Source organism: Panthera onca, chromosome C1 (assembly GCF_046562875.1).
Source record: "Panthera onca isolate mPanOnc1 chromosome C1, mPanOnc1 haplotype 2, whole genome shotgun sequence".
NCBI lineage: Eukaryota > Metazoa > Chordata > Mammalia > Carnivora > Felidae > Panthera > Panthera onca.
In genome coordinates, this window is record NC_138346.1 from 190,498,048 (window position 1) to 190,518,924 (window position 20,877).

At 37.5% G+C, this 20,877-nt stretch overlaps 1 protein-coding gene across 1 annotated transcript in view; it reads right to left on the reverse strand.

Annotated features, from left to right (window-relative positions):
• RLF (RLF zinc finger) overlaps positions 1-20,877 on the reverse strand; it is an 84,908-nt gene that overhangs the window by 50,833 nt on the left and 13,198 nt on the right. The window contains exons 2-3 of the mRNA XM_078452042.2: positions 1,188-1,342; positions 33-114 (exon numbers count right to left, since the gene is read on the reverse strand). Coding sequence (XP_078308168.1) covers positions 33-114; positions 1,188-1,342 — 237 coding nt within the window. The remainder of the gene's footprint in view (positions 1-32; positions 115-1,187; positions 1,343-20,877) is intronic.

A 20,877-nucleotide genomic window follows, 5' to 3' on the forward strand; every position in this document is an offset into this window, starting at 1 on the left:
CAGAGAACTTTTTTGAGCCCAAATCAACTCACCTGTAGAGACTGAAGGAAGAGTACCCAGACTTCACATGGCAGTTCACTTTCAGACACTGAAAGCAATAATTCAAAACAACTCCTATAATATAAAATAATGAAGTCAATATACAAAGGTGGTTATAGTAGTTATAAGCATAATCAAATACAGTACAACAGTGATACTGAATATACATTTTACATTTGTTTAGATTATTTGAAATTTGTTTCTTACTCTTCAAAATTTTCTTCAACACTGTTATATTGGCTTTTCAACTTTAAAAAAGAGAATAAAAACCAGGCATCTTTATAATTACATTGTGGCTTTAGAAGTCGCTAATAATATATTCCTTTTAGAAACCATATTGCAAGCAGTTTTATTTAGTTTTACTAGGGTGTGGGGAGGGCACACAAATAGGAACCATTCTGATTCCTGAAGACAAAAATAGGAGCAAAATATTGCCAATGCAGCTGATAAAGAGATAAATATTGTAACTGTCATCTATATAGATTCTTGTCACTTGCAGAGGAAGCAGAAATATTGACAAGGCCAATTCTTTGTCTTTAACAAATCAAGACTACCCAGACTAGAATCCTCCCAAGCAATCTGTAACCTAAACCAATCTAAAAACTGAATAGTTGTACCTTTTCAATTTGCAGATGAAAATTACATTAAAGGTGTAATTTTATCTGTTACTACAACAGCCAAATATTAAAACAACAGCTAAATTATCATGGACTCAGGGTAGTAATCTTATACTATATCCTGATATTGTCTGCTAATAAAATTATTCTTAGTTCAAATAATGTAATTGAATTGTAGAATTTCAGAGTATTTCTCCACAAAGTGATCCTCAAAGACCACTACAGTTTCCAGATACTGTCACTTAAATTGATCTATACCTAAGAACAGAGAGAAAATGTATTATTCTTGGATGCTAAGCCTGAGTAGAAGAGACTCTGGAGGCATTTAAAGATTACGTTGTTTGGCTGGAGCTTTGCTTGCACTTTATTTCCTGGGAACCAGAGTATGAAGGCTCAGAGCAAAGGAAATTTCATTCAAAGGTATGGCTTTAATGGTGCTCTGAATAATGTGATTTCATAGTAAAGAAAAGTCAAGCAAACATTACAACCAGAAGTACTCAATTTAACAGTGACTCAAGTACTTAAACTTACAGTACTAATCTGCCAAGCACTAACAGGACATCTTCACATTCAGTAGTTAAATATGGGCGTGCACTGGCAAAGCTTTGGATGGCAAGTCGATATACCTCCAGAAGATACACCATATGTTCTGAGGCATTCTTGTTGCTTGCGTACTGCAATAAGGTCTAAAAAATAAAATTAGAGTATTAATTAAGAAATAAAAACAATGAAACAAAGAGACTGTCTTTGTTCTCAAATACTGTCACTCCCCTTTTTTCTAACAAATGCACACACCTTTTATTTGCCTTTTTAGCCTCTCATTTGTTTACAGGATTCTATTCTCTCTCTTTTTTTTAATGTTTGCTTACTTACTCTGAGAGAAACAGAGCATGAGCAAGGAAGGGGCAGACAGAAAGGGAGAAAGAGAATCCCAAACAGGCTCCGCACTGTCAACAAAGTGCATGATGCAGGGCTCGATCCCATGAACTGTGAGATCATGACCTGAGCTAAAATCAAGAGTTGGATGTTCAACTGACTGAGCCACCCAGGCACCCCGAGAAGACTCTATTTTCATCATTTAATGAATTGTTTTTGCTGAATTAAAGAAAAGCCAGAACTGCTCTTTTGACATGAGAATAAATCTAAAGGTAGAGCCATAAAATCTCTATAGTTGTTCTCACTAGAAGTCTGGAGTTATGATCTCTGAGATTCAATAATGAGTTTCATTAATAGATTAAATTGAGCACCAGCCAGTAGTAAGCACTGGGTATATGAGAATAGGACTATGGTTCCTGCCTTCTACAAGAAGACATTTTATTCCTGAGTATGGCCCTCAGCTCTATAGCGCTATAAAATCCATTTTTCTCTGCACACATAGAACTGATTAGGCTTAATTTACACCAACCAATTTATGAAAGAATGATGTTATATTTTTATTTTCAATGAACTTTATTTTTTAAAAATTCACATATAGGCCAAATGCCGATTTATTTGTTTATAATAGGAGACAGTCATATTGCCACCCAGAGTAATACCTTACCCATAGCGTGGTTACCTAAGAGGGTGTATCTGGTGAGTATGAAATCTAAAACAAAGGAAAATGGAACTACAATCAAGCCTAATAAATTACATGTGTCCAACACTAAGAATTTGTTAAAATGATGGTGGAAAGCTGGCTTATGTTCTCTCTGGACAATGCTAGAAAATCACTGCAAAATTCTTGCTTGGGGACTCCTAAGTTCCACAGGGTTGTGCTCTCTTCTATTAATATATATCTTCCTTCCAACAACTGCTTAGGTTTTGCTTATGCTCAACTGATATATCTAGTTAGGTTACCACTTGAATTATGCATAGGCAGCATACAAGTTTTTTCCCTCAGAATACACATTCTGACTGGACCAGTGTCTTATTTTCAAAGGGTAGCTTTATCTTGAGTGAATTACATATGATTTGAATTCATTACCCCCAGTATAATTTCTTCAAAAAGTCCTAACTTCCTGTCTTCACTTTAATTTTTCTGTGTGAAGAACCACAAATAGTTATAGTAGCACTACAGGATTCCACTGGATTTTTTGCAGTTTTAGTTTCCAAAAAGGCCTTATATCAGTTATGATAATTAAGAACTGACTAGTCTTGATTGCTTAAAAAAAAAAAAACTTACAAGGAAATACATCATAAACAATTATACCATATATAGTAAAACTCTTAGCTAACACATTGGATTATCTGGTCTTTGCATACTTGAGTGATCAAGCCAGTTGTTTTAGTATACCAATTCAATTAGGTATCTTGCTTCTTTATCACAGTTTAGATATGAGCTCCTTCTGTATTTTCAGAGGAGCATTATGTCCTCATTTAATCAAATCCCAAATTTTAGGGGCGCCTGGGTGGCTCAGTCACCTGAGCGTCCAACTTCAGCTCAGGTCATGATCTCACAGTTCATGGGTTCGAGCCCTGCATCAGGCTGTGTGGTGACAGCCCGGAGCCTGGAGCCTGGAGCCTGCTTCGGATTCGGTGTCTCCCTCTCTCTCCACCTCTCCCCTGTTTACTCTCTGTCTCTCAAAAATAAATAAACATTAAAAATATATATTTAAAAGAAATCCCAAATTTTAATAAAATAAAAACTTCATAATATCAAAGGTTCATAAAACTGAGCCCACAACAACCCTTTTTGCAGCTAAATGAGTACACAAAAGGAATGGAGATTATGTGATTATCTGTTATATAAATAAAAATTCCCATAATCTCTCTTAAGAAATTTATTAAAATCTATGTTACAAACTGTTTCAGGTCAGCAAATTACTTAATTGTCTGCGTTGGTTAAACCAGAGAGCTTGATAAATTTATACTCAATACCAGATTTTATGCTCCCTGAGGTCAGATATTATGTGTTTTCAATCTTTACAGGACTAACAATTCTCCACCCACTCCCACCCCCATAGAACATTCTCAAGTCTCACTAAATGTTTGCTAATCCATTCATCATTTTATTCACTGGACAAATATTTACCGATAGCTTACTCTAACCTACACTGTTAGGTACTGGGGGAAAAAGACATGGGGGCCTATCCTCATGGAGCTTTCAGAATGAGTCAACAGTGTGACAGTTGAAACCACACATGCAAATTAACCAACTGCTGCCTAAAGTATACAAAGGGAAAGGTTGAATGCATACAGATGAGGTGGGTCTTTCCAGTCCACCTTCCCACTAAGAATGCTCCTGCCACCAATCTAGTATCTTCTGACACATTTCATGAAGACTTCCACAAGCTACACAATTTCAAAGATTCAATACCCCATGGATATTTATGTTTATAGCTTGCCCTATACTGATCTATATATTTTTATATTCCTAAATCTTTTCATCCTTATGTGTTAGTCCAATTAAATAGATCTTCTTAACATATGCACTATGACATACTCCAAGCATTTGAAGATTCACTGAAACAATCTTTCTCACAATCACCTTTTAAAAAAAATTCAAGATTAAGCTGAATTACAGCCATCCAAATAATATTTAAGTATCTCATGTAAACAAAATTCCATCAGAAGCAGTAAAGAAAAATAGGTCTCATTTCTCCTTAGAAATTTAAATTTTAGACACCAAGAAAACTGAAAGAGAAAGGGAAGATAAATAATAAATATCACTTCCTCAAGCTCATTAGGATTCTACAGAGACCAAATTAATGTCCCCTCTCTGTTTCAATAAACTCATTTATTCCACAAACATCTACTATGTGGTAATACTGTGCTGAGTAGTAAGGATGGAAATTCTACTCCTGCCCTTAAATAGAAAGGTATACTGAGAGGTCAGATACAAGTGCATCTCTATAGGCGCCATCTTTGATGATTTTAAACACTCTTACTGGGGTGCTCTCATGCATATCCCAGGCAGATTACCTCTCAAGTCTGTTAAAAACCTCAACTGCCTATTAGACATTTCCATCTGAATGTCCTACTCAAATCTCAAACTCAACATGTCCAAAACAAACATCTTCCCCAGCAGATATGCTCTTCCTCCTATGTTCCATCTGCCTCTTTTCAGGAGCCACAGCTAAAAAACTAAATCACCACCCCACAGTTTGTTGATTCAACCTCAGAAATACTTTTGTTTCCTACCCCTATGCTTTACTTCTATAGCTAGTGACTCTAACCAGGCCCCCAACATAGTTTACTATGGACTCATCTGGACTTCTACAATAGTTTACTTCTCCAGGCTAAATACCCTCCAGTTCTGTATGCTATAATCACAACATATATGTATATTAAAAAAAAATAATAACGCACAGGGGAAAACTTAGAAGGAACTTAACTAAAATGCTAATATGGTTAGCACTGGGACAGTAGTAGCATTATGAACAATTTTTTTGTTTTCATATTTTTCTGAACTTCCCAAATTTCTTTTTAAAATTATTTTATTTTATTTTTAAAGTTTATTTATTTATTTTGAGAGACACAGTACAAATTGGGGGTGGGCAGAGAAAGAGGGAGAGAGAGAATTCTACGAGGGATGAGGGGCTCAAACCCACAAAGCTGGGAGATCATGACCTGAGTCAAAACCAAGAGTGGGATGCTTAACCAACTGAACCACACAGGCACCCCCAAGTTTCTTTTTTTTTAACTTTTTTTTTTTTTTTTTTAATTTTTATTTTGGAAAGAGTGCAGACACAAGCAGGGGAGAGGGAAGACAGAGAAAAGGAGAATCTCAAGAAGGCTCCATGCTCAGCACAAAGCCTGACTGGGGCTTGATCCCATGACTCTGGGATCATGACCTAAGGTGAAATCAAGAGTTGGATGCTCAACCGAGTCACCCAGCCACGCTCAAATTTTCTTTAGTGAACAATTATTATGCTTACAATGAAGGGGGAAGAAATCTCCCTTCATCTGAATTCTATCTACATTCCTCACTACATGGTTTCAAAGAGACTGGCACATCCTATTTTCCGAGAAACTATCTAAAAGGGAGCATTTTCTCAAGTTTATTTATTTAAAGTAATCTCTACGCCCAACATGCTCAAATTCACGACCCCGAGATCAAGAGTCACATGCTCTTGCAATTAAGCCAGTCAGATGCCCCAAAGAGGGAGCATTTCTTACAAAATGGTCATATTTTATGCAGGGATGTACTGCAATTTAAAACTCAAGTGGTTTAAGACTATTTTCTTTAATAGAAATATTCCCAATGGAATTCTCATAGTATTTTTGAGCACACAGTATTAGTTATGTATTCTCCTAGGAGCTTTCCATGCTACTAACACAATTTACAACAGCCCTTTTTTTTTTTTTTTTAAGTTTATTCCTTTTGAGAGAGAGAGAGAGAGAGAGAGAGGAGAGAGACAGCACACATGCAAGTGGGGAAGAGGCAGAGAGAGAGAGGGAGGAGAGAGAACTGCAAGCAGGCTCTGCACCACCAGTGCAGAACTTGATGCGGGGCTCAAACTCATGAACCATGAGATCATGACCTGAGCCAAAGTCAGACACTTAAACGACTTAGTCCCCCAGGTGCCCCTATCATCAGCCCATTTTATTTATTCTTTTTTAAGCTTTATTTTATTTTTATTTTTATTTATTTATTGACAGCGTGTGCACATGGGGTTGGGGTAGAGAGAGTGGGGGACAGAGGATCTGTGCTGACAGCAGAGAGCCTGATGTGGGGCTCAAACTCATCAACTGCAAGATCATGACCTGAGCCAAAGTCAGATGCTTAACCAACTGAGCCACCCAGGTGTCCCCAGCCCATTTTAAAACTGAAGAAACAAAAGGGTGCCTTGTTGACTCAGTTGATAGAGCATGCAAGTCCTGATCTCAGGGCTGTTAAGTCTGAGCCCCACAATGGGTATAGAGATTACTTAAAAATAAAATCTTTTCCTTTTTTTTTTTTTTTTTTTAAAGTGAGGAAACAAAGAGGGGCACCTGGGTGGCTCAGTCGGTTAAGCGTCCGACTTCAGCTCAGGTCACGATCTCGCAGTCCGTGAGTTCGAGCCCCGCGTCGGGCTCTGGGCTGATGGCTCAGAGCCTGGAGCCTGCTTCCGATTCTGTGTCTCCCTCTCTCTCTGCCCCTCCCCCGTTCATGCTCTGTCTCTCTCTGTCCCAAAAATAAATAAACGTTAAAAAAAAATTAAAAAATAAAATAAAATAAAATCTTTTCCTTTTTTTTTTTTTTTTTTTTTTTTTTTTTAAAGTGAGGAAACAAAGAGGGGCACCTGGGTGGCTCAGTCAGTTAAGCATCTGACTCTTGATTTCGGCTCAGGTCATGATCTTGTTTATGGGTCTGAGCCCCGCATCAGGCTCTGCGCTGACAGTGTGGAGCCTGCTTGGGATTCTCTCATTCCCTCTTTCTGCCTGTTCCTCCTCTGCTCGCTCAGTCTCTCTCTCTCAAAACGAATAAATAAACGTACGTACATACACACATAAGAAAGCAGAGACACAGATTAAGTTGTTTGCCCAAAGTCACCCACTAGCTAAGTGCAGGATTCAGAATTTAAATTTGAATTCAGAGGTACCTGGCTCCAGAGCCCACACTTCATCACTTTGCTGCATGTCTTCTCAGAATGCACAATTCTACAACTATTTTAAGTGTGCTTTTATTTTTTTAAGTTTATTTATTTTTGAGAAAGACAGGGAGGGAGAGAGGGAGGGAATCCCAAGCAGGTAGGTTATGTGCTGTGGGCACAGAGCATGACCTGGAGCTCAAACTCATGAACCGTGAGATCATAAACTGAGCCCAAACCAAGAGTCAAATGCTTATTAGCCAACTGAGCCACCCAGGTGCCCCTTTAAGTTGCTTTTAAATTCCTTTTTTCCCCTAAGCACTGTCTTTAATATTTTGTAGTATCATTAAAGTGACTGCTTCTGGGAAGGTTTTGCGGCAGTGATGCTAATTAATGCCCCACACTTTAGAATGCTGGTGGCTCACAAAGAAATGAAAAAAGGTATTTACTGTTAAGGCTGCATGTCCCAAGGCAAAAGGAAATTATGTCACTTTTAACAGAAGAGATTTGCATTATTTCAAATTTTGCACATAAAGCGAGAAACCTTATTGATTTTAATTTCTCAATATATGAAATTCCCAGAATTAAAATAAATTTGAGTAAAATGTGATCGCACTATGACAGACAGGCTTCCAACAAGACTAAGTCTGATTTCTGAAGTATGGCTCAAGTTTGAAAAAGCAAAAGGGAGAGGAACAGGAGGACTCCAAATAGACAGCAACTTGAACAGTCAGAAAAGATGACTAGAACAGATGGGGGCAAATGGTGACAAGACTTAACGTCACTTGGTGAGGAAACACTGGAGGTTTCCCACGAAGAGACTAAGCTGGGTGTGAGATGAAATGGAAGGGGAGGAAAATGGCTGGCTGCTCACACAGAAAAAGTGGGCAGAGTCAACTAAAACCTTTAAGTCTTTTACGTACGTTGCTATCAGGCTCCACTTCACACTTTCCATATTGAGTATAGTTGGACTTACTTATTACTCTATCTTATCTACCTAATTCATCCATGCTGATTAAATTTCATTGGATTCAGTCCATCATCCCAGCCTACCCAGATTATTTTTAGATACTGATTCTGTCATAAGATTTAACTATGGTTTCTTGCTTCATTTCATTTTCAATTGTAGTGTATATGTGCTGCTGAGGCAAGCACCATTTTCAATTGTAACAGAATACCTTTTCCTGTGTTGTCCTAAAACTAGTATCATTTACTGTTTAAAAAATAGAGAGATGGAGAAGTAGAAATAATATCAAGAATCCACACTACCACCACCCAGAAACAGACCACTGTTAACAAGTAATATTAAATCTGAGGGGGTTTTAATGCCTAAATAGAAACATTTTAATGGAATCATACTATACATTATTTTGTGACATTTTCTCCAACATCAGTATGTTATAGTTGCACAGGCTTGTGTATGTATCACAATTTATTACCCAATTCTCTTTTTCTGGACATTATAGTTTTTAACTTTGTATTGTTACACATAATGTTGAAGGCATTCCTCTAACTTCTTGCATGTATTCTTCATGACAATTTTCTTAGGATAATATCCTATAAATGGAATTGCTAGGTCAAAAGACGCATAATTTTTAAAGCTTTACATTGTGCCAAATTCTGCTCCAGAAAATTTGTTCCAATTTACATTCCTATTATTAGTGTTAGACAGTGACAGATTGGGAGCTGTCACAATTATTGTATATTACAATCTAAATATGATTTTTTGAGGGTCAACTGGATAGGGGAAATACAATTATTTTGTTTATTCAATTTAACAATCCTTTCATTACTGGTGAAGTTGAATAAAATTTTCATATGTTTCTTTTATGAGGTAATCTTAAGTTACTACAGCATCTTATAAGGTATCTTCATCTGAATTATCAATAACAGTAAGGAAGTGAGCTTGGATGGGAATAGCTCCAACAGTTAACTTCAATCTTTCAAAAAATCAAAGAGGACAAAATACTTCTAACTCATTCTATATGGCCAGCACTATTCTGATACCAAAGCCAAAGAAAGACTACAAGTAGGAAAACTACAGATCAATATCCCTTATAAGCACTGATAAAAAATTCATTGGGGCACCAGGGTGGCTCAGTTGGTTAAGTGTCCGACTCTTGTCATGAACCCAGGGTCATGAGATTGAACCCCATGTCAGGCTCTGAGCTGACTGTGTGGATCCTGCTTGGGATTCTATCTCTCTGCCCCTCTCCTACCCTTGCGTGCAGGCTCTCTCTTAAATTATAAAAAAAAAAAAAAAAAAAAAAAATCAGCGAAATACTACCAATATAAATTCAATGGCATATTAAAATGGATTAGATACCATGACGAAATGGGATTTATTCCTGGAATGCAAGGATGGTTCAGCATATGAAAATCAATCAATGTAAAAACTACATTAATAGAATAAAGGGGAAAAAACTTCACAAGATCATTTCAACTAATGCAGAAAGGTGTTTGAAAAATTCAAGAACTTTTCATGATAAAAAATAATCAACAAGGAACAGAAGAAAACTATCTCGGTGCGCCTGGCTGGCTCAGTCAGTTGAACATCTGACTTCAGCTCAGGTCATGAACTCAAGGTTCATGAATTCAAGCCCCGCATTGGTCTCTGGGCTGAAAGCTTGGAGCCTGGAGCCTGCTTTGAATTCTGTATCTCCCCCTCTCTCTGCTCCTCCCCCATTCACACTCTGTCTCTCTCTCAAAAATAAGTAAACATTAAAAAAATGTTTGAATAAAAAAGAAAAAACTATCTCAACATAATATACACCAATAATAGATGAAAACCCACATTGGGGCGCCTGGGTGGCTCAGTCGGTTAAGCGTCCGACTTCAGCTCAGGTCACGATCTCGCGGTCCGCGAGTTCGAGCCCCGTGTCGGGCTCTGGGCTGATGGCTCAGAGCCTGGAGCTTGCTTCCGATTCTGTGTCTCCCTCTCTCTGCCCCTCCCCCGTTCATGCTGTGTCTCTCTCTGTCTCAAAAATAAATAAACGTTAAAAAAAATTAAAAAAAAAAAAAGAAAACCCACAGCTAACATTATACTCAACGGTGAAAGACTGAAAGCGTTTCCTTTAAGATCAGGAAAAAAAGATGCCTATTGTCACCACTTCTATTCAACATAGTACTGGAAGTCCTAGTAAGAGCAATTAGGCAAGAAAAAGAAACAAAAAGCAACCAAATTGGAGAGAAAGTAAAAGTTTCAATGTTTTGTAAACAACATGATTGTACATGTAGAAAGTGCTAAAGATTCCACATTAAAAAAATAATAATAAATTTGAATAATCAAATTGAGCAAACTTGCAGGATACAAAATCAACACACAAAAATCAGTTGATTTTATACACTAACAATGACATATCTGAAAAAGAAGTTAACTAGTCCATTTACAATAACATCAAAGAAATAGGAATAAACTTAACCAAGGAAGGGAAAGACAAGCACACTGAAAATTATAAAACTCTGCTGAAAGAAATGACAGAAGACACAAATAAATGGAAAGACATAACATGGAAACGTTCATAAATTGGATGACTTACTATTGTTAAGATATCAATACTACCCAAAGCAATCTACAGATTCTATGCAATCCCTATCAAAATCCCAATTACTTTTTTTTCCCAGAAATAGAAGAATCCATACTAAAATTATGCAATCTCAAGGGACCAAGAATTGCCAAAACAATCTTGAAAAGAATAAAGTTGCAAATCTCACATTTCCTGATTTCAAAATTTACTACAAAGTTACAGTAATCAAAGCAGTGTATATTGGCATGAAAACAAGATATACAGACCAATGAGACAGAAAGCCCAGAAATAAACACTATACATATCCGGTCAATGAGTTTCCACAAGGGTGCCAAGACCATTCAATGGGGGAAAGGGCAGTCTTCTTAACAGTGTTGGGAAAATTAGGTAACCATATACAAAAGAATTAGACTCACCCTATACCATATCCAAAAATGAACTCAATACAGATCTAAGATGATTTCTTGAATATGATACCAAAAGCACAGGTAACAAAAGTAAAAACAGACAAATTGGAGTATATCAAAATTTAAAACTTTTGTACACCAAAAGACACTACCAGTATGGTAAAAAGGCAACTCACAGAACAGGAGAAAATATTTGCACATCATATATCTGTTAAGACTGATATACAGAATATATAAAGAAGCCTTAAAATTCAACAACAAAGGGCACCTAGGTGGCTCAGTAGGTTAAGTGTCCAACTTTGGCTCAGGTCATGATCTCACAGTTGGTGGGTTCAAGCCCCACACTGGGCTCTGTGCTGACAGCTCAGAGCCTGAAGCCTGCTTTAGATCCTGTGTCTCCCTCTCTCTCTGCCCCTCCCCCACTCACACTTTGTCTCTCTCAAAAATGAATAAACAGTAAAAAAAATTTTTTTTTAATTCAACAACGAAACCCAAACAACCTAATTAAAAACGGGCAAAGGACTTGAACAGGCATTTCTCCAAAGATACACAGATGGCCAAAAAGCACATTAAAAGATGCTTAACATCACTAATTAAGAAATGTAAATCAAAATCACAATGACATAACCACTTCATTCCCATTAGGATGGCTATTACCAAACCAAACCAAACCAGAAAATACCAAGTGTTGACAAGGATATGGAGAATTTGGACCCCCTGTGCGTTGCTGCTGGGAATGTAAATGGTGCAGCCACTGTGGAAAATGGCATGGTGGTCCCTCAAAAATTAAACAGCTACCTGGGGCACTTGAGTGGTTCAGGCGGTTAAGCATGTGACTCCTGATTTCGGCTCAGATCATGATCTCATGATTTGTGGGATCAAGTCCCTGACATCAGGCTCTGTGCTGACAGTGCAGAGCCTACTTGGAATTCTCTCTCCTTTCTCTCTGTGCCCCTCCTCCCTACTGCACCCACATGCAGGCTCTCACTCTCACTCTTTCTTTCTCTCAAAATAATTATTTTATTTTTAACTTTTTAAAATGTCTGTTTATTTTCAAGAGAGAGAGAGAGTGTGAGTTGGAGAAGGGCACAGAGAGCAGGAGACATAGAATCTGAAGCAGGCTCCAGGCTCTGAGCTGTCAGCACAGAGCTCGACGCAGGGCTTGAACTTACGAACCATGAGATCATGACATGAGCCAAAGTCGGACACTTAACCAAGTAAGCCACCCAGGCTCCCCAAAATAAATAATTATTTTAAAAATAAACAACTATCATATGACCCAGTGTTCCACTTCTAGATATATACCCAAAGGAGTCAAAAGCAAGGACTTGACAAGGTATTTGTGCCCATGTTCATAACAGCATATTTATAAAAGCCAAACCCATCAAGTGATGAATGAATAAACAAATTGTAGTATGAACACATAGTGGAAGATTATTCAGCCTTAAAAAGTAAGGGAATTTGACACATGCCACAACATGGATAAATTTTGAAGCCATTATGCTAAGTGAAATAAGCAAATCACAAAGAGAAAATAATGTATGTTTCCACTCATACATGGTACCATAGTCAAATTCTTAAGAGACAGAAAATAGAAGGGTGGTGGTTAGAGGCTAGGGAGAGGGAGAAATGGGGAGTTAGTGTCTCAAGGGTTCAGAGTTTTGGTTTGGGAAGATGAAAATATTCTGAAGACAAATCATGGTGATGGTTTCAGATCAACGGAATATACTTAATGCCACTGAATGCATACTTAAAAATGGTTAAAATGGTAAATTTTATATGATGCATACTTCACTACAATTTAAAAAATACCAAAAAAGAGAGCCAACTTTATGTCTTGAGATTTTAGATTAGCAACTTTCAAGAAACATAAATGCAACAGGAAGACAGGGAGAAAGAAGAGGATAAACTCACATATCCTCCATTTCTACTTTAGTGAGTCATTACTGATACAAGCATTGACCTAGAATACCTAGTTAAGTCTGGAGATTTTAAAATCCAAGCTTTATCATGTTGGGGAAAAGTATTACAATTCAGATGTAGCTATGTAATAGAATGAAATAATATGTCTTTTGGCTGTGGATTCAAACTTCTTACCCTCAACATTTGCTAGCTAACCTCTTTGGGTCTTTTTTTTTTTTTTTTTTAAATCAGTCAACTGAAACTGAGTATTCATTCTGCCCCAGACACTGTGCAATATAGCTTGTAATAAATCATGGCCAAAAAAAAAAAAAAAAAATCTTAGCCATTAGATGATAAAAAAAATTTATCATCTCAGCCATTTAAAAAAATACAGTTCTGTGGCATTAAGTATATTTATGGTATTGTGCAACCATCACCAACATCCATGCATCGAACACTTTTCACATTGCAAAACTGAAACTGAACCCATTAAATAACTCCCCATTATTACTACCTCCCTTCAGCCCCCTGACAACCACCTACTTCCTGTCTCTATGTGCAATATTGCTTTCATATTCTATTTTCTGTTTGAAAAAGCAACACAAGATAATAATAATAATGGCATTAGGGTAGACAAATAGATCAATGAACAGAACACAGTCCAGAAATACACCTATATACATATGGCTAAATGATTTTCAACAAGGTGCAAAGGCAATTTTTTAATTCAATGAGAAAGGAGTCTTTTCTTTTTCTGAAGTTTATATATTAAATTTTCAGAGAGAAGGAGAGCATGTATGCACGCTTGCAAGCAGGGGAGGGGCAGAGAGAGGAGACAGAGAATCCCAAGCAGGTTCCATGCTGTGAGTGCAGAGGCTGATATGGGGCTTGAACTCATAAAACATGAGATCATAACCTAAGCCAAAGTTAGACACTTAACCAAGTGAGCCACCCAGGCACCCCAGAGAAAGCAGTCTTTTCAACTAACAATACGGAACATTCAGATATTCATTTAAAAACACAAAAAACTTCCATCCACCCATCATAGGATATATAAAAATAAGCTACAAATGGATCATAGATCTAAATGTAAAACCTAAAATAAACTTACAGAAGACAACATAGGGAAAATCTTTGTATGTAACATGAAAAGCATGTTAAAAGATAAAAGAGAAAGTTGACAAACTGAACTTTATCAAAATTAAGAATGTGTGTTCTTCAAGAGATACTGGTAAGAGAATAAAAGGAAAAGCCTAAGAAAAAAAGCCTGTGTGTTTATAGAAGGGTTCAACTTAATAGAAATTAACCATGGCTTGGCTGGCTTGTGTGCCCACCATTAGTTATGTAAGACTTCTCATTCCTGTCTTACCCAGTATCCTAGTAATTCTTGATGGTATCTCACATGAGTTCAACAGTTATTCCAGAATGTGTGACATCCACGATGCTGTTCTGCCTTAGTTCATCCTTGTGATTTGCTCCCTATAAGCAGGTAGACAGTACCTTAGGCTTTCCCCATGGCCACATTACCACAATGGAATCTGTGTCATGGCCAAGGATGTTCCCTCCAGAGAGTCCCAAGTGATCCAGGGTCTGAATGTGTATACCTTGGAAGTGAAAATCACCACTCCCATTCTGCCCACTCTCTGCCATCTAAGCTTCAACATTAAAATAAAGAATAGGGGTGCCTGAGGGGCTCGGTCGGTTAAGTGTCTGACTTCAGTACAGGTCATGATCTCGCAGTTGTTAAGTTCGAGCCCCACATTGGGCTCTCTGCTCTCAGCACAGTCTACACTTTGGATCCTCTGTCCCCCCTCTATGCCCCTCCCCACTCTCTCTCTCAAAAATAAACATTTAAAAAAAGAAGAAAAATAATTTCATGAAGGGTTTATGTCCAGAAAAAAGACAGACAGACAGACAGACAGACAGACACACACACACACACACACACACACACACACACCCTTCTCAAAACTCAACAATAAAAAACAATCCACTTTTTTTAATGGGCAAAAGATTTGAAAAACTATTTCACCAAGAAAGATATAAGAATGGCAAATAAGCACATGAAAAGATACTCAACATAATAAGTCATTAGGGAAATGTAAATTAGAACCACAGAGAGCACCACTAATTTTAGAATGGCTAAAATTAAAAAGACTGATCACACCAAATGCTGATCAGGAGATAGAAAGCTAGAACTCTCATACATTGTTGGTGGGAATGTAAAATGATACAACTACTCTGAAAAACTTGTCATGTGATACAACCATTCCACCTACATATTTACCTAAGAGAAAAGAGAAAGCGTTTGTTTTTTTTAAATATATGAAATTTATTGTCAAATTGGTTTCCATACAACACCCAGTGCTCATCCCAAAAGATGCCCTCTTCAATACCCATCACCCACCCTCCCCTCCCTCCCATCCCCCATAAGCCCTCAGTTTGTTCTCATTTTTTAAGAGTCGAAAGAGAAAGCATTTGTCCACACAAAGACTTATAAATACAAATGTTCACAGCAACTTTATTTGTAACAGCCAAAAAGTAGAAACATGCTAAATGTCTATCAACAGGTGAATGAGCAAAGCATAATAGAACCATACAATGAATACCCAGCAATACAATATATTAATTCCATACAACATGAATTTCAAAATAATTATTGTGTAAAAGAAGCCAAAGGCACAGCATAGTTTATAAAACAATGATATAAAATTCTTAAAAATGGAATCTAATCTCTAGAGAAGGCAGATCAATCGTTGGGTGAAGATGAAAGATAGTAGGAAAAGACAGACAAATGCAACGGGGTGGGAAGGAACTTCTAGGGGTGATGGATATATTATCTTGATTACAGTAATGGTTTCACCAGTGTTTTGTCATTAGATATGGAAAAGCTTATAAAACTGCACATTTTAAAAACAAGCAATTTACTGTATATCAATTATATCTCAATAAAGATTGTAGTTTTTCTTAAGTTTATTTATTTTTGAGAGGGAGAGAAAGAGCGTGAGTAGGGAATGGGCAGAGAGACAGGGAGAAAAGAATCCCAAGTGTGCTCTGCGTTAATAGCATGGAGACCAACATGAGGCTCGAACCCACAAACTATGAGATCATGACCTGACCCCAAATTAAGAGCCAGATGCGGGCGCCTGGGTGGCTCAGTTGGTTGGGCGTCCAACTTCAGCTCAGGTCATGATCTCATGGTCCGTGAGTTCAAGCCCCACGTCGGGCTCTGTGCTGACAGCACAGAGCCTGGAGCCTGCTTCAGATTCTGTGTCTCCCTCTTTCTCTGCCCCTCTCCTGCTCATGCTCTGTCTCTCTCTGTCTCAAAAATAAATAAAAACATTAAAAAAAAAAAAGTCAGATGCTTACCCAACTGAGCCATCCAGGTGCCCCTCAATAAAGTTGTTTTTAAAAAGACATATGGCCCAGGAGGCATCTGGCTGGCTCAATCAGTGGAGCATGTAACTCTTGATCTCAGGTTTGTGAGTTCAAGTCCCATGTTGGGTGTAGAGAGTACTTAAAAATCTTTTTTAAAACTTATTTTTATTTCTTTGAGAGAGACAGTGCAAGCAGGGGAGAAGGGCAGAGGGAGAGAGAGAATCTTAAGCAGGCTCCACACTCAGTGCAGAGCCCAACATGGGGCTTGATCTCACAACTGTGAGCTCATAACCTGAGCCAAACTCAAGAGCTGGATGCTAGGGCACCTGGGCGGCTCTGTCAGTTAAGCATCAAGACTTCAGCTTAGATCATGATCTCACAGTTTGTGGGTTCAAGCCCAACATCAGGCTCTGTGCTGACAACTCAGGAGCTTGGAGCCTAGAGCCTGGAGCCTGCTTCAGATTCTGTGTCTCCCTCTCTCTCTGCCCCTCTCCCACTGTGTGTGTGTGTGTGTGTGTGTGTGTGTGTGTGTGTTTAGCATGCGCACTAAACATTAAAAAAAAGAGCTGGATGCTTAACCAACTGAGCCACCTAGGCACCCCAAAAATAAAATAAATTAAAAAAAAAGACATGGGCCAAGAAGTACACAAAATCATAAAAATAATTTAAATAAATTTTACGTTTCAGTTGTCAGATTTATAATTTTTACTGTAAAAAATGTAAAACCTCTGTGCATAAATATAAAAAAAAAATGAAAAGATAAATTGGAGAGAAGATAATTCCAAGGTATATGGCCAGCAAAAGATTCATATTTCATAATACAAAATTTCATAAAAACTATAAAGTAAAAGACAGTCAGCTCAGTCGGTAGAGCATGTGACTCTTGATCTTGGGGTTGTGAGTTTGAGCCCCATATTGGGTGTGGAGATTACTTAAATATAAAATCTTAAAAAAATTTTTTGGCTCAGGTCGTGGTCTCCCTTGTTCGTGGGTTTGAGCCCCACCTCCGGCTATGTGCTGTCAGCTTGGAGCCTGGAGCATGCTTCAGATTCTGTGTCTCCCTCACTCTCTGCCCCTCCCCTACTCAGGCTCTGTCTCTGTCTCTGTCTCTGTCAAAAATAAACATTAAAAAAAAATTTTAAGGCAAATAACGCAACTAAAAAATGAGCAAAAAACAAGAAAAGGCAATTCACAGAAGAGGAAATATGAATAGCAATAAATATAACTAAACAGGTAACTCCTTACAAGTAAACAGAAAAAAGAAACAAATTAAAACCACAATGAGATACCACAGTCCACCCACCAGAATGGCTAAAATTAAACGAACTACACCAATTACTGGCAAGAATGTGGGGCAATGTTAACTTTCATACATGAATAACTGGCATAAATTGCTACAAATACTTTAGAGAATAACTTGGCAGTATTATAGTTGAAGGCAGGTCTATATATGAACTCAGCAACTCTACTTTAAGCATATACCCTAAAGAAATTCTTGTACCAATGTATCAAGATACATTGGGAAAATGTCAACCCCAACAGTCAATGTAAACAAATGCCTCAGGGTGCCTGGGTGGCTCAGTTGGTTAAGTGTCCAACTTTGGCTCAGGTCATGATCTCACAGTTTGTTGAGTTCCAGCACTATGCTGAGCTCTGTGCTGACAGCTCAGAGCCTGGAGTCTGCCTTGGATTCTGTGTCTCCCTCTCTCTCTGCCCCTCCCCCAATCATGCTTGCTCGCTCACTCTCTCTCTCTCTCTCAAAAAAAAAGGCATTAAAAAATAAAAATAAATAAATAAAAACAAATGCCTCTAAGTCCATTAATAAAAGAATGGACAAATGAGTTATATTTATATAATAAAATACTATACATCACTGAAAAATGAAGGTACCAAAGCTATCCATGCCAATACAGATATATCTTAGAAACATTCTCTTACATGTATTTTATTTTTCCATTATGTTGAATTTAAAAAGCTTCAGAAGAGGGTACTTGGGTGGCTTAGTTGGTTAAGCACCTGACTTCGGCCTGGGTCTCACGGTTCATGAGTTTGAGTCCTGCTTCAGGTGAACTAGAGCCCCACTTTGGGTGAGCCCCACTTCTCTCTTTCTGCCCTCACTCACTTGTGCCCTCTCTGTTTTTCTTTCTCTCTCGAAAGAAAGAAGGAAAGAAGGAAAGAAGGAAAGAAAGAAAGAAAGAAAGAAGGAAAGAAAGAAAGAAAGAAAGAAAAAAAGAAAGAAAGAAAAGCTTCAGAATATAGTACACCATTTAAGTAAAGCAGAAAACACATAAATGTGTTAAGATGCACAAATACTAAGTAAAGAGATTCAGGACAATGATTAAATACCAAAATCAGGATGGTGGTAGGAGGCAAATGAATCTATGAAAGGGTACATAGGTAGTCTCTATCATTTTATTTCTTAGGTCATGTTCATTTTAATATACTCTTTACTACTTTGTATGTTGGAGATATTTTGTTTTTAACATATGCTGCAAAATTCTGAGCAAAACTGATTTTCAACCTAGATTCCTACACCCAGTCTAACACAAACAAGAGACAGGAGAGATCTCAGAAAGCTACCAGAGGGTGGTATTCCTTCAGATCCAAAGCAAGCGAGTAAAACAAGAAAAAGACACAAGGGCTAGGAAACAGAAGGGAGAGAAACAAAGACAAATACTTAAAACACACACACACACACACACACACACACACAAAACAAAAACAACAACAAACAACAACAACAACAGAGGATAAAATGAAAATTAATTTGAAAGGGTAACAAGATAGGGGCACCTGGCTGGCTCAGTTGGTGAGCTGATCTCCAGGTTAAGTTTGGGTCCCAAGTTGGATGTAAAAATTGCTTAAAATTAAAATATTTTAGAGGGGCACCTGGGCAGCTCAGTTGGTTAAGCACCCAACTCTTGGTTTCAGCTCAGTCCATGATCCCAGGATTGTGGGATTGCGCCCCGCACTGGGGTCTATGCTGACAGCATGGAAGTGGCTTGGAATTCTCTCTCCCTCTCTCTCAGTCCCTACCCTGCTCATGTGCTCGTGCTCTCTCTCTCTCAGAATAAATACACATTTAAAAAATATTTTGAAAAATGATATAAAAGGGTAACAGGTTAAGTAAAAACTGTATAAAAACACAAGAAAAATGGATGTTCCACTAAATCTTGACTGAAATGCAACACATAACATTTTAGTAATTCAAAACTTTTTCTATATACCACTGCTTTATATAATGAGATAATTTTCTTTTCTTTAAAAAAAGAACATCTTGGGTATCCTTTCCTATCAATACATATAGCACTACCTTATCATCTGTTTAAATTTTATTTGAAAAAATACTGAAATACAGCAAAAAGGTAGAATTCACCTACAATCCCACCACATTAAAATTTTGTACGCAATAAAGAAGTGAAAAATCACAACTGTATTCCATCTAATTTTACTCCCATTCCCCACATCCAAATAACCCCTATAAATAATTTGGTACAAATGCTTTATAAACATAAACAAAAGCTTTCTAATTCTTTATAATAATCTCCTGGGCTCAGATGTCTTATGGTTTTGGGACGTTCAAAGGGTATTTATTTTTTGGCATTTCCAAACCTAAAATAAAAAAGATTTCTGGCATTCTATTCCCCCTTAAATTAGTAAGGTCTTCCCTTCTTTTTTTAATTTTTTTTTTTTTACATTTATTTTTGAGAAACAGAGTGAGACAAAGCGTGAACGGGGGAGGGGCAGGGAGAGTAGGAAACACAGAATCTGAAGCAAGCTTCAGGCTCTGAGCGAGCGGTCAGCACAGAGCCTGATGCGGGGCTCGAACCCACGAACTGTGAGATCATGACCTGAGCCGAAGTCAGACACTCAACCGACTGAGCCACCCAGGCGCCCCAGGTCTTCCCTTCTTAAAAATATACTTGCTTCAAATTTTCAATTTGGCAACCAAGATCAATGAAACTGATTATAGAAAAGTGGCATGAAAAATTGTTTCTTTATAATCTATACTAATTGGAAAAGAGAAATCATGTTCAATATTCAAATATTCAATGTTCAAATATTTAAAACCACTTATATTAGACCTCAAAATTATTATGCAATAATAACAGTTCCTGTTTCACTTATGTTCCTCTTACCTAAGGACAAACTAATTGGAAGGTGGATAAATATATATGATCAAACACTGACTACTGCTCTACTGTATCAATAAGCAAACATAATACAAAAATTGTTTAACGTTTATCTTCTCCACTAGATAATAAACCCAGAGGGCAAGAACCACATCTGTTTTGTCATCAGTGCAGATCAGAATCCAGCATACTGAGTAGTATATAGCAAGTATTCTTATAATTACTTGCTTTTGAGGCTTCGCACTATTATTAAAGGATATGCTAAATTATTTTTGAAGTTTGATTAAGATAGTTTCTCAGATACATATCTTTGAAGAGAGTGAAACAATTGTACATTAAAACAGATTTGGGGTACCTGGGTGGCTCAGTTGGTTGAGTGTCCA